Here is a 14,411-nt window from a genome sequence, read left to right as displayed (position 1 = left end):
ACATATGCTGTGTTCTGGCTTAATGGGGAAAAACATGCTGAGCAATTTGTTTCTGTAAAGGTATTTATAGCACAATATTGTTGTTTGCTGTTGCCATTTCCCTTGTTCTGTAGAAATGTAGATCCCCCATTTTTTCTCCATGTCACAAACAGACACTATTTAGGTTCACCATCATTTAACGTTTCATGTGCAAATAAATCAACTTTGTGACTGTATTTGAAGATAGGACTCTCCTTTAACATTAGATATTACCGCCACTAAAATCATCAGTTGTTTCTTTATAGTTTTCAAATTTGAACAGTCTGTATATGTCTTTAAAGACTATGCAAAGTTGTTAAAAAGTAAAAAGTAAAGAGTACAATGTAAATGACTGACATGTGAAGGACAGAAAAAAACAAAAAAAACAAACTAAGAAGGCTAATGCAGAGTAAAATCTTGTTGTTTTTTTTTTTTTATCCTTTGTGTCTTCTATTTCATGTATTACTGTAATGCTCGCTGATTCTAGGGATTGTATAGGATAGGCAAAATAAGCTTCGGCTTCTGCCTATTCCTCTTTCGGTTACAGAACGTGTAAAATTTCTTATTGTATATACATGTGTATGTGTATATGTGTATGTATATATGTGTATATATATATATATATTTTTTTTTTTTTTCTGATGGTTTGGGATTTTTTTGCTTGTTTCTTTTCTTTTTTTCATTTTTTTTAGAGAGGAATAGAGGATGAGGAAAGAGTAAGAGAAGAAAAGGGCGGGAAGGGGAAGGAAGAAAAAAAATTGTTTGCTGTAATCTTTGTAACCGAAATAAACCATTCATTCATTCATTCATTCATTCATTCATAATACCTGCATATAATATTGACTCTAGGCGCTATCACCACTCGGGATTTTATCACATTCGTGAACAAAAACATGCTTCAAGTTAAAGTACAACTGCAATAGATGGCAAATTACAGCTCTATAGCTGCCTAAATACTAAAAAAATATTAGATAACAAGATTAAATTCAGCATATATTTACAGATGTTTGTATTGCATATGATATTTTAACCAACTAGTTTATTTTAACTAGTATCAGAAAAGCAATAACAATAGTTTAATGAATTGTAATCAATTCTAGTTGTCACCACAGAAATAAAATACTGATATGCCACCATATAATTGAATATTTCAGCTTGTTTTGAAATGAAATTGGAGCTCATTCAAAAGAGCTGCCGTGTTCAGACTCAGTTATATCATTTCAACAGGTTTAATTTTTTCCTTCTCTGATCTACACTCCATTAATTTTATGTCATCTCATCTGAATGTAATTCCACCGGCCCTGTAACCCAATACATGATAAAAGCTTCTCGAAAACAATATGAATAATAATCACATTATTATTGGTTTTAGTGGTCCTTTTTTTTGTTGGGGCTCTGAGAGCAACCGGCTTTGAGGATAATTAAAGACAGTCAATGAATACCAACGTCCCAGAGGCTGTGAATGCTGCTTGCAGTGATGCTCAGGATACAACAGCATGCCGTAATGCAATACAGGGCGTGCAGATGCAAATCTACAGAGAACGCTAAACGCCTGTAAAGCTGTGAAGCTCAGAATGGTCAATTACTGCTTCCTGCATGTCATTTCTTATTAAGAAAGAGGACGGTTGTTAAGTTAATTCAAAGCCGGAACTGACCTATTTTGACCTGGACATTATGAAAAGAAAATTGCTGCATAAAAGAAAAAAAAAAAAACAAGAAAAAAATGTTCCATGACTGTGACAGCCTACACAGAAGATGAGGATCAGTATAGTTTCTGAAGGCTTTCATGAACAATGTCGTGTATGGTTTGATGTCTTTTTCACACGCACTTGTTTTTTCTTCAGCTTCAGTTGGAAAGAAGTGGAAGCTGAGGAAGTCTTCCTTGTGCAAATAATGTGAGTTTTATAATTTAGGTCAGTTATTAAATACAAACAAAGGCAGTAGATCACAGTAAACAAGGCTTGTAAATGATCTTACCCTCTGAAAACAGTGCATGAGCTTGGGTGCTTTAAAGGGAATTAATTTACTGTTACAAAAACAAGCAAACAAAACTAGTAAATCTTAGCCTTGTTAGTAATTAGGCAGAGCATTTGCAGAGCTGCCAGCAGTACTGACTGTGTTAACAATGGTGTGTGATTGGTTAATGAACCTGTCAAGATACTACAACCCACAGCTCATTCATCAAACAGAGCAAAGATTGCTGTGGCCATTTGAGTTGTCTTATAAATGCACTTTAAGGGCACTCAGAGAACTCGTGCTCCTCCAAGGCCAATGTAGTATTTAACAATTTCAACCAAACGCACACCAAAATGCACTGGGCTCTTCCTGTGCCAATGCTTCACCAAGATTCATGAAATGAGGCTAGGTAGTTTTTGTTTAATCTTGCTGAAAAATAGACAGATGAGCAAAACCTTTGTGGAGGAACTAGTGTGTTTCCAATAAGGCAGAACTAGAATGCATTCGTAAACTCTATAGATCCTTTCAAATTTTTTCATACTTTGTTGTGTTTCAGATTCATCTTAAAACGAATTGAATTAATTTTTCTCTTCATCAATCTAGATGCAGTAGATTTAGACTGACTTTGTTAATCCCCAAGAGGGAAATTCTGTTGATATAGCAGCATGGATATTCAACAAAGGGGGTGAAACAGCATAAGACAATAAGACAACATAGAATATTAGGGTAGAGTGTAACGTGAAGGTAAGATTAAATAAAACAGAATAAGATAAAAATATAGAAAATATAATAAAAAGAAAAATCCACAATTTACAACAATATACAAGAGTGATACAGAAATGGCCCTTCTTGTAGACAGCCTCTGTGTTCCAGCTCACTCCCAGGTACTTGTAAGTCTGGACAATCTCCACATCAGTCCAGACAGGAGAGGGTGGTGACTCGTTCCTCCTGAAGTCCACCACCATCTCCTTGGTTTTCGTGGCATTCAGCTTCAGGTGGTTCTGGCTGCACATGGCACAAACCGGCCACCAGGTTCCTGTATTCGTTCTCCACTCAGCCTACTATGGCCCTGTCTTCTGAGAATTTCTGCATGTGACACGACTCAGTGCTGTACTGGAAGTCCAAAGTACAGGTGGTGGAGAGGAAGGGGGACAGCACAGTTTCCCAGGGATGGGCAGGTGTTGGAGGTCAGATGTTCAGACACGGTAAAAATTAAAATCAAAGACATTTCTATAAGTATTCAGACCATTTGTGCAGTCAGATGCTCCCCCTTGAAGAACAATGTCTCATTAAATCATGCCAGACTATAGTCTTTGTAGGCTTTGTTACCATAAAACTAAATATAAAATCTAGAAAAGTGGCATTTTCTCTGGTTGATGTCATTCAGCTACCTACAGGTAACTTCTAACTCACTTCAAGCTTGTAAATCCTCTTTTTCATGGACGCCTGGACTCTAGCCTTGATTATACCACTTTGGAGATATCGTAATGATCTTTTTTTTGTACCCTCAGTGGTGCCTTACTAAAGAAGGAAGTAATCATGAAAAGGCATCCAGGGTCCATTTGCTTTGGGGAAATGGTGGCAAAACCGTTATTTTACTGCTTTTGTTCATTTTTAGATATTGGGCAATTTTGCTTCCCAACACATCTTCCTTCACACTAGTGGAAAGAAAATAGTGGAAATACACATTTAAGTATTTGTTTTACTGCACTTTTGTGTTAGTTACCTAATTTTTGAAGTACTTCATTTTCATATTTATACATAAATTGGTGAAGAGTTGTATGCATAAATAGGAAAATAATTGTTTTAATGTAAGCAGGGAAACTGTTGATTGTGATATCCAATATGTTTTTTTACCCTTAAATAGTGCTTTCTAGTTACAAACTAATGGATTTCAAAAACCATATCTTTAAAGGCTGCACAAAATGACTTTGCTCTCATACTCTGAGACTGAAATTCCCACTTCAGTAGCACTTAGATACACCAGGCTTTCCACTTTTATTCCTGTTCATATTCTGAAGGTTTTTATTTGGGGATTTGTTCATTCATGGGATGATTTATAGAACATTTTCTTCCTAAAAACATGGCAAAAATGGATCCCCCCCCCCCCCCCGGTTGTTGAAAGCATTTTTATATTTCTTAAGTGACAGAAAGAGATATCCAAAATTCCCTCACTAGAAAGTTTAGACTTTGTGCCAACAACATCAAATTTCACAAAATGAAACAACAAATTTGAACCTAAAAATGCATACGTTATGGCATATTTGGTAGGTAATTCCTTATTTGTATATTCTGACATGAAACTTCAGAAATACCTAAAGCAATTTAAAAAATGGTGAAATGTCATGCTCAGATCAAGCTATGTGCCACGTGTCAAAAGACTTGCAAGACAGAGTTTGTTTCTGAACTCTAGCTCGATCGATCCTGGAGTTTGCCTGAAGTTACTTGTGTGACTTTAGCATGCTCTGGGTTGCTGTCCTGTTGAAAAATACAGTAAATCTTTGACCAAGCACAAGATCTTGAGGACACATAAGGTTTTCACCCAAGATTGCATCAATCTTTCCTTCTATTCTGTCTGATCCCTCACCCTCACAGCATGATGATGTCATCAACATGTTTTAGTGTGGGGATGGTATTAATGAGCTATGTCTCATTTTCTCCACAATGACGTTGGGAATTGTAGACAAAAAGCTTTTGTTTCATCAGACCAGAGCATTTTGAGTATCATTCAGGTGCTTTTGGCCACATTCAGTGTGTTGTTGTTGTGTTTTGGTTAGCAATAGCTTCTGTCTGGCCACTTCACCACAAAGGCCTGATTGGTGGAGGGCAATAATAGTTGTCTTTCTGTAACGTTCTCCCATCTCCAGAAATAAACTCTGGATCGCATTTATAGTGACCATCACATTTTTGGATACCTGTTAAACCAAGGTCCTTCATTCATGTTCTAAACTTCTTCAATTTGAAAATCATGGAGAGGGCTGAGACTCAGGTACCTTCAATGCTGCAAAGATTTTCTAGTGTCACTTCCCCAGATCTGATCAACATAATCCTGTCTCATAGGTCTACAGAAATCTCCTGACCTCACGGCTTAGTGTTCACTTTGACATATCCCACCAACTGTCAGACCTGATATAGACAGGTGTATGCCATTCTAATGATGAGCACTGAACTCAGTTTGGCACCGGCGGTTTACAATCAAGTTGTACAATCAAGCACCCTTGCTAGAAGTATGATGCACCGAAGCTCAATGGCAAGTGTCCTAAAAACAAGTCTAAATACTTATGTAAATGACATACTTCAGTCTTTATTTTTAACAAATTAAACAAAACACTGGAAATATTTTTCTTTGTGGAGTATTGTGTCTATATCGTTAAGAAAAAAGAAGATTAGGATCTATTTTAAGAAGATTCAGAAGCATAATAAAATTTGGAAAACTTTAAAGGGTCTGAAAACTTTCTAAATGCACCGTGTGTGATTACATGTTTAAAAAATGAGATCCTAGATGTGCACAGGAGTGCAGATATCATGCAAATTGTACCTAACAATGTATGTCTGTCTGTGAATTGAGAGTAAAGACCATGCTGGCAAACCTCCCCATGAAACCTTATGACTGAGATGATGAGTATATTTATTTCCTGATTACAATAAGATTCTGTCTGACAAAGCTTATTTATGTATCCATTTGACTTTTTATGGCCTTGGTATTCTAAGTAAATTCATTTCCTCTCCTGGGAGCAGGAGCTATGTGTCTAATATATACAGATGAACAGATGAGTGGCAAGCAATGTTTGACAAACAGCAAGTGTGAGAGGCACTGTAATGAAATTGTCTAAAACACGTAAAACATTGAACTCAGCTTCTGTTATTGGGGACACAAATTATTAGGAAATGGATTATCAAACTGCTTGTTTTTCTTTACCCAGTATGATTTGATATTCATCGGCAGCGCTCCCAAAATGAGTTTGGCATTGCTTTCTTGTCTTTAAGATAAAAGGTGTTTTGAATTTGATTTGTTTATTGACACTGACAAAAAAGAAGAGAGATGTCTAGCGGTATGAAGGTGGAAGTGGTTAGCTCATCATCATTTTTTGGGGCTCAACTGCATGTGACAGTCTCTGATTCTAGATCAGAAGAGATGAAAGTCAAATGTCAGGCTTCCCATTCCTTGTGAACTCACTCCCTCACCTTATCCAGAGCATCCACTCTTCAACACTACAAAGGGGACACGCTGGCAGGGGGTCAAGAGAAACTCTTCACAACACACTATCAAAGCCCTTGAAGATAGTAAGGAAACGACTGACACAACCAAAACCATATAAAATCTTTTACATTACAGAAGGTTTCAAATAATTAAAACAGCTTGTGAATTTCCTGTCCTTCCAGTCAATAACAACCCAGAGCCACTGTAAGCAGCAGCAGTAAGTCTGTCAGCAAATTCTGTTTATGTGGCCACTGAATTACCATCCAAAACAGACCCTGTGATTTGATTCACAACATTTTTAAAACTGGTCCCACAATTCAGAACATCTAACCAAATGGCCACCGTATGTCACTGTAGATTGAATGCAGAAGCAAAGCCAGCTGCTAACTGTGCTTTAACTCCTTTTTATTGTAAGTTAATTATTCACATACACAGTTGTTCAGCTGAGATAGTTCATTTTTTTAAATTTCCTTATACACTGTGGGATTAGTGACACCTTAGTCTTTGAAGAAATGAAATACTGAGAGTTGGAGTTAAAGATTTGCTCTATTTTTTATTGTACCAATTAAAATTTCAAATGTGTCTTGGGAATTTTTGCCTCATCGTAGAATCTAGAATCTCTCTGGACATCCTGTGCATGAATATTATAAGATAGCAAAAACAATTTCCATTTTTTTGTATTTGTTTAAACCACTCACGGATGTAAATAAATGCACATGGGAGGTTGATTCCTGCTGCACTCCACAACTTAAGAAGGCATGCAAAAGGAACGATGAGCCCACTGGTTGGGGTTGGAGGGGCTGACTGATATGACTCCAGGAGGATGCCATATTTAAGCACCTGCACCAGCGCTCCATCCTTTATAACCTCCCGCCTTTGCACATGTGTTTTATTCCACTGCTGTGTCTCATTACACAAGAACAGCACTACCAGCTGAGTGAGGCAGATGTTCTATTGTAGAGCACGGCAACTCCTCAAGTGGCTAGCATCCATCTGAGTGCCTGTGTTACAGCTGGCAGCCACAGCTGAACCAAGAAAATCCATCTCGATGAGGAGAATAGGTCTGGAGTGATAAAGATGCCGTATGGGGAGGGTTTTCCGAAACAGAATGTAGCCTGAATGGTCCTCCCTGTTGCCGTTCCGTAAGGAAAGACGACACTGTAGATTAGAGGCAGGAGAGAGTTCATGTCCGTGGGTTGTGACATTGCTGACACCACTGACACAGGGTGGCAATGAAGTCAGCCTACCAGCACTGATATGCAAATAAGGAAATTGGCTTACCCTGTAGCCTCAACAGCTAAAGGCTGCTAATGGACGCAGGGAGGCCGAGGGTGGGAGGAAGAGAGGGAGGATATGGGGACAGCTGGTGGCAAGTGTCCAGTCAGTCTGTGTTGGCTTTTGTAGCAGGCAATAAATGTCAGCGGATAGCAGATGCTGTAGGGAGAGCTGAGATCTATCGCTGCAGCCTAAAGCCATGTCAACCACGCCATGTTGTTCTGACCTGTCCTCTCCCAAACCTTTTTGTTGTCCTGTGTAGCACAATGCGGAGTCTTTACAAGAAGGATCAGTAGTGTCACAGTGTCATTCTGAAGGGCTGGTATCAGTTTGACTAGTGTCAATATTTGGTCCCTTGAAGTACAGAAATACAAGGCACACATTCCCACAGACACAACTATTTACTAATGGAGGAGAGAAAAATCTAATCAAATACATTATGCAGATGACAAGTACAAACATACATTTGTTTTTGTTTGTTCAATTGAATTTGTTCCACTGAGCTGTGCCGTTATTTTTCATCCTCATTTGTGGCCATCTGTCCCTGCTGCCCAGATGTGGTCCTTCTTGCTCCAGCCGCAGCAAGCTCGGTTCAACAATCACCGTATAGTAAATGAAAAAAATCCTTTTCTGGTTTGCCAGTATAGTGGAGATGAGGGGTAGGAGCTGTCATTGTGGCAAATAACAGAAAAAAAAAAATGTAGTTGGCTGTGTGCATGATGGGTTGATTGATTCTAAAACAGTAATCTGTGTCTAACTGACAGCAATTATAGTTGGGTCCACTGCAGACTGTGACAGCCACATGTAGCTGAAGCAAGGTCCTGTTCCCAGGGATACACAGAGAAGTGAAGGGTTTCACAGTTGTGTGACAGGTGCTGACAATACTTTGAGTCAACACTTACAGGATGACCTTTCATCCTTCAAAAGGTCGGGAAGGGACAAAAAAAAATCCTGCTGGAGTCGTCTCCAAGTGATGGGAAAGGGCAGGGAGAGGGTCATGTGACATGGATGCACTCATGCACCTACATTTAATCAGATGCTCATAAACGGGGCTGTAATATTTGACTCTGGGCTTCAGATAACTTAGAAGTGTTTAAATCTAAGGTCAGCTTCAGTTGCCGTTCTTTCCACCTGCTCTGCAAAAAGCTGGATACAGTTGTAAGTTTCATTTACCAACTACTCACTGTTGATGGGAGCACAGCACATAGATGGACATCCATCCATTCATCTTTCAACATAAAGGCATTTTAAGCATATTGCCAAAATCTACCCACCAGATTTCTGCTTGCAAACATAGCTGATTACAACAATTAACAGAAAAAAGGATCCTTGTAAATGTGTAGTGGAATGTGCAAACCTTAGCACGGATTCATTGTGTGTGTGTTTATGTGTGCTTATTCACTAAGTATGCAAAACTGTGGAATGGTGAATTGTGTGTAACCCTTTTAACACACCAGTTCAAATTTGTTTTAAGATTCTTACAGTATATTTGGTAGGCTTTTGAAAGATGAGCATCAGGGGTTGCAAAATATTTTTTCACTGACTACAGTAAAGTGATTGTGATTACATCTGTGCTATCTGGTGGCAGCAGCATCTGACAATAAGTTGAGGTCGGTGGGCTGTGAACAAATATCCAGAGTGGCAGCATAGCAGCCACCCATTTCATGTGCAAATAGATCAGTGGGCATAAATGTGGCTTTTATGTTTAGTATTTTGTTAACAGTGTAAATGATGCACAGAGGAACAATTGTTTCATGCTGCCAAGGACTGTATGAACAAGGATCTATATTCAAAGGGAATAAACACTGAATACTGCGACTTAAAATAACAGTATCTTACGTAGTCTACTGGAGTGCTCACCTGAGGTGTAGTTATAGAAGACTAATGGATTCTCTCTCCATCTTTTTCACTTTATGTTTGGCTCTAAAAGTTAATTATACCATCAGAGGACTAAATGATTTTGTAATTTGAAACAAATCAGAAAGATTGGTTCCTAATGTCTGGATAGTTTCTTTTAAGATTCAAAGAGATACAAATTAATTCATTACTTGGCATCATTATTAAATGTTCCAGCAGTTTATTTACCACAATTTTAATTGAACTATGGTAATTTCTCACACTATCACATCCGAATGTCTTCATTTCAGATTTGTCTTGCTTTACACAAACTTCAACCAAATGACTAAATGGTCATCTGACACTGAAGTTCCAAAATTCATTCACATCTTCAGCATGCCTTCATTTTACTACATATCAACAACACATAACCTTATTCACTGTGATTATTGTTTGTTCATGATGAAGGACTTTGTGGGACTCGCACAAAAGCTGAACATGCAGTGTTAAGTGTTTTATTTTTACTTATCTCTGCTCTAATTTATCATTTAGGTAATAAAGCCCTCATATTTTACTCTGAAAAGATTACACACTGATTTTTTTTTCTGTAACAACTGCAGGAGGTTCCAGATGTGTGTGTAATTTTGTAATATCTACAAGGTGTAATTATGTGGGTCCTTGAAGGGAAGGGGTCACTAAGAGGCTGATCAACAGAAACTCTTCTTCGTGACAATGTCAGCGCAGGACAACGTAGAGGGCAGGCGAGACAGGGACGTTTATGTGTGCTGATGGAGAGCTGATGCCGGCTGTCGGAGCCAATTGGGAACAAAGTGTCGTCAGAGGTGCCGTCGTCTGTCTTTCTGTCTGAGGAAGCTGACAATATTTGACTCACCTGGCATGGGCATGGAGTCATTGGGAAAGCTCAGGTCATCCTCGGCTACCCAGGAGAAGCTCCAGTACCCTCTTGGATAGCCAGTAGCAGTCCTGCCGTCCAGTGCTTCACCTAAAATAGGAGTAAAATCGCATTTTAATCTCAGAGCCCATGTTGCTGAGAGATAGGGAAAGCGAAATGAAAACATTAGTAAAACGCTAACACATTAAATGAAGATTGCACATTGTGTTGCGTTTATTGGATTTGTCTTGTTGTCATTGATTTGGCGTCCATGCTGGGATCTTGTGTATTTGGTGGTTCAACTAAGGCATGACCCCACATGCTTTATTACATTTGTACTGTATGTTCCAGCTGTGAATGACTCCTTACAATACAAAGCCCTTCCTGTTGGCAGCTTTATCTAACAGATGAGGTCAAACTCCTGAAGACCTTGGCAAAACTGTTCATCCAGATGGAAAGTGACAAAGTGATAACAGAGCTGTAATTGCAATGTCTGCAGTAATACAGTACTATATTGGGGCATTTCACTGTATTGGTCAAAATTTAAAAAAAAAAAAAAAACATAATGGACTTCAGCATTTAGAAGTCAGCGAAGTATGTGCAGTTTAGTACTGCAGAGTAACAGCAGCAAACTGGAGCATTGACACAGTGCACTTGAGTGATAGTTAAAAAGTCCAAGGGGCCATATGAATTGCTTATTGGACATCAATAGGCTGCATAATTACCTAAAGGCAGGTTTGTCTGATTTTGTTTGACTCTGACTTCACCTTCTAAGCTCAAAGATTACGTAATTATAACAAGATCGAAAAGAAGTGTGATACTGTAAAGTAGGCGCAACTATTTTCTCTTATATAACTTTCTCTTACAGTTTGTGCACCCACCTCTCACCGCTGCCATCACACACACATGCCATCTCTCTCACTTTGTCCTTAGTCCATAGGTAATTACTGCACAGTCACAGACCAATACGCCGCTGCCTAGAAAAGGGACTCCTGCATAAATCCTGCAGTCATTTTAAATGAGCCTTAAAGAGCGATTGATTGTAAATGCTGCCTTTCATGGCACTGAACAGAGCACATTGGCCAAAGAAGATGTCCATAACATTCAACATTTATTCTCATACAAAATGATAAATGAATGAAACACCGATAAACAGAGTCGATTACATTAGGATGGGTATTTTTTAGATTGTCAAGAAATATGCTGGAAAAATTCGTAAGTTTATTTCAACACTATTAAGAGATACCGTTTAGATGTCTTATTGTCTAAAGTTTTCAAGCTTTACATTCTTTTCCAGTCTGCTGGATCTCTAATGTCTAGCTTACAACAGCAGAATAGAGATGTGAACATACCTGGGATACACACATGTTGTTCATAGCAACCTCATGTGTATAATAACATGCTGAGTTGCACTGTCCATCATTCTATACCATTAATGCTTAATTTCTTTAACATAACATCACTGCTATTCTGCTGCAGGAACCAAATCAACAGCTCAATGCAACCAGATGAGACAAATAAAAGCATGTAGCCAGCATCTGAGAGAAATGCTTACCCTGTTAGAAAATATTGCTTTTATTCTTTAAACTAGATTAGCTGTCTGCTTTGGGTATTACACAAAGTGTGGGAAGAAATCATTTCAGTAAAAACAATCATGACAGCTCATGTCTAATTAATCCTTAATGGACAGGCCAAGAACACATGGCATGGTCACAAGATTGGAAAAACATCAAGCCCATTACCAGTGCAATTAGCTATTAAGTAATTTTCATTTCCAAATCAACAGGAGTGGATAATGGAACACCAAATTGTAATGTCTGCAGATTTATTTCAGCAGCAGCTAAAAATGACTTAACCAAAACAGAAGAGAACAAAATATAGGTGAAGGATCTTTCTGAGAGTCAAGAAATGCAAAGACACAAGCCTAGCCGAAGCATAAGAAATTAACAAGCTATAAGAGTAAGCTGTTTTTATTAAAAAACGCTTCTTGGACAGACAATGTTTCTTGAAATCAAGCAAAATGCACCTGGAAGGAAATAAGTTTGCCATCATTATTAGGTTTTGTCCTTTTAGGGTTCTGTTTTGGGGCCTTTCTCTTCCCTTCTGACAGCCAGATGAGAGGAGCTGCCTGGCCCATGCAGACAGCTTGGTTTGAGGTCAACAGCTGTTGCTACTGGGAGAACTGGCTGGCTGTTTGAATACTGCATGAGCTGGCGGACTGCTGCTGGAGCTGACTGCCTGGTTGGCTCCTCGGTCACTGTAGCTGCTGCTTTCTGTAGAGCTTTTATAAAAACTGATAAGCCACCGGGGGAACTGCCTGCCTGGCTGACTTAGCAGCTGTTATGAGAGGTGACTAGTATTCTCCCTGACCGCTGGGGGTGAAGGAGCTGGCTGGCTGAGTGGTTTTTATAAGAGTGCATTTTCTGGCTGCTAGTGGGGCAGTTTGGCAATATGTCCTGATATTAGATAATTTTACCTTTTACTCTGGAAACAGTTTAAGAAGGCCTGAGGCAGACATATAGCACAGGGCTAGTCATGAAACGACACTGTCCCAATTCCTATTCTCTTGTCCCTGTTTTTATTTTTTCCTATTAATAACTATGGAATTGCTACTGCTCCAGGTGAATACGAGAGCTGAACCCCAACTCAAAACTTTAGAGTTGCCAGTCAGTCTCTGAGAGTTAAGTTAAAATGAGTCTCTAATAAAATAGCTCTCATGAGTACATTATATTTACGGAGCTAAGCAGAATTTTCCCTGTCTGTTTGGATCTGATGTGAAGAGAAAAAGCATTTCAGATTGGGCTACAGAAAATTACAACTTTTCAAAACTTATATCAACTAAAGGAACAACGATTAAGGTGTCATGTACATCTATACACCAATCAGGCATAACATTATGACCGCTGACAGGTGAAGGGAATAACACTGATTATCTCTTCATCATGACTCCTGTTAGTCAGTTGCATATATTAGACAGCAAGTGAACATTTTGTCCTCAAAGTTGATGTTAGAAGCAGGACAAATGGGAAGCATAAGGTAAAATAAAATGGTAAATGGTTGTATTTATATAGCGCTTTTATTCAAAGCGCTTTACATGATACGTCACATTCACCCATTCACACACACATTCACACACTGATGGCGGAGGCTGCCATGCAAGGCACTAACCACGACCCACCAGGACCAATTAGGGGTTCGGTGTCTTGCTCAGGGACACCTCGACATGAGCTCGACGGGCCGAGGATCGAACCGGCAACCTTCCAGTTACAAGACGCCCACTCTACCCACTGAGCCATGCAATAAGGATTTGAGCAAGGCTGACAAAAAGCAAATTGTGAGGACTAGACATCAGAGTCAGAGCATCTCCAGAGCTGCAGCTCTTGTGGGGTGTTCCCCATCTGCTGCTGTCAGTATCCATCAGGAGTGGTCCAAGGAAGGAACAGTGGTGAACCAGCAACAGGGTCATGGGTGGACAAAGCTCACTGGTGCACGTCGGGAGCGAAGGCTGACTCGTGTGATCCAATCCAACAGACTAGCTACTGTTCTTCAAACTGCTGAAGAAGTTGATGCTGGTTCTGACAGAAAGCTGTCAGAATACACAGTGCATCACAGTTTGTTGTATATGGGGCTGAATAGCTGCAGACCAGTCAGGGTGCCCATGCTGACCCCTGAAAGCACCACCAATGGGTACGTGAGCATCAGAACTGGACCACTGACCAGTGGAAGAAGGTGGCTTGGTCTGATGAATTACGCTTTCTTTTACATCCCGGGGATGGCCTGGTGCGTGTGTGTCGCTTACCTGGGGAACACATGGCACCAGGATGCACTATGGGAAGAAGACAAGCTGGTGGAGGCAGTGTGATTGTGATGTTCTGGGGTGTGTGTGTGTAGGTAAGGTAGGTTGTGTTTTCTCTTTTCCGTTTTTTACATTACTTTCAGCGGGAGTGGCCAGGTGCACCTGTGGCTCCTTGACAATCAGCGAGGAAAGTTTATAGCTAAGCCACCCTGATCAGCGTTGCCAGTGGGGCAGACCAGCTGCTGGAGTGCTGTTGGTGACTGGAGTTCTACCAACACTCTGCAGTGTTGTGCTTCAAGAACTTTGATATAGTAGGATCAGCTTCATAATTGAGAATGTTGCTTGATGTTGGATTTAGGGTTTCTATTCTTTGTAAATAAAACAACTTTTCTGCCACGATCAGTTTTCCTGCCTCTTTACCTGGGTTTCTTTATATT

The 14,411-nt window shown here is 39.5% G+C and overlaps 1 protein-coding gene across 3 annotated transcripts in view; it reads right to left on the bottom strand.

Annotated features, from left to right (window-relative positions):
• alk (ALK receptor tyrosine kinase) overlaps nt 1–14,411 on the bottom strand; it is a 509,166-nt gene that overhangs the window by 293,547 nt on the left and 201,208 nt on the right. For all 3 annotated transcript variants that reach the window (XM_051948169.1, XM_051948170.1, XM_051948172.1), the window contains exon 2: nt 10,179–10,289. In XM_051948169.1, the coding sequence (XP_051804129.1) occupies nt 10,179–10,289 (111 nt within the window). The remainder of the gene's footprint in view (nt 1–10,178; nt 10,290–14,411) is intronic.

The sequence above is a fragment of the Acanthochromis polyacanthus genome, chromosome 1, assembly GCF_021347895.1.
Source record: "Acanthochromis polyacanthus isolate Apoly-LR-REF ecotype Palm Island chromosome 1, KAUST_Apoly_ChrSc, whole genome shotgun sequence".
In the NCBI taxonomy this organism is placed as follows: Eukaryota; Metazoa; Chordata; class Actinopteri; family Pomacentridae; genus Acanthochromis; species Acanthochromis polyacanthus.
This window is presented reverse-complemented; position numbering and strand designations above follow the sequence as displayed.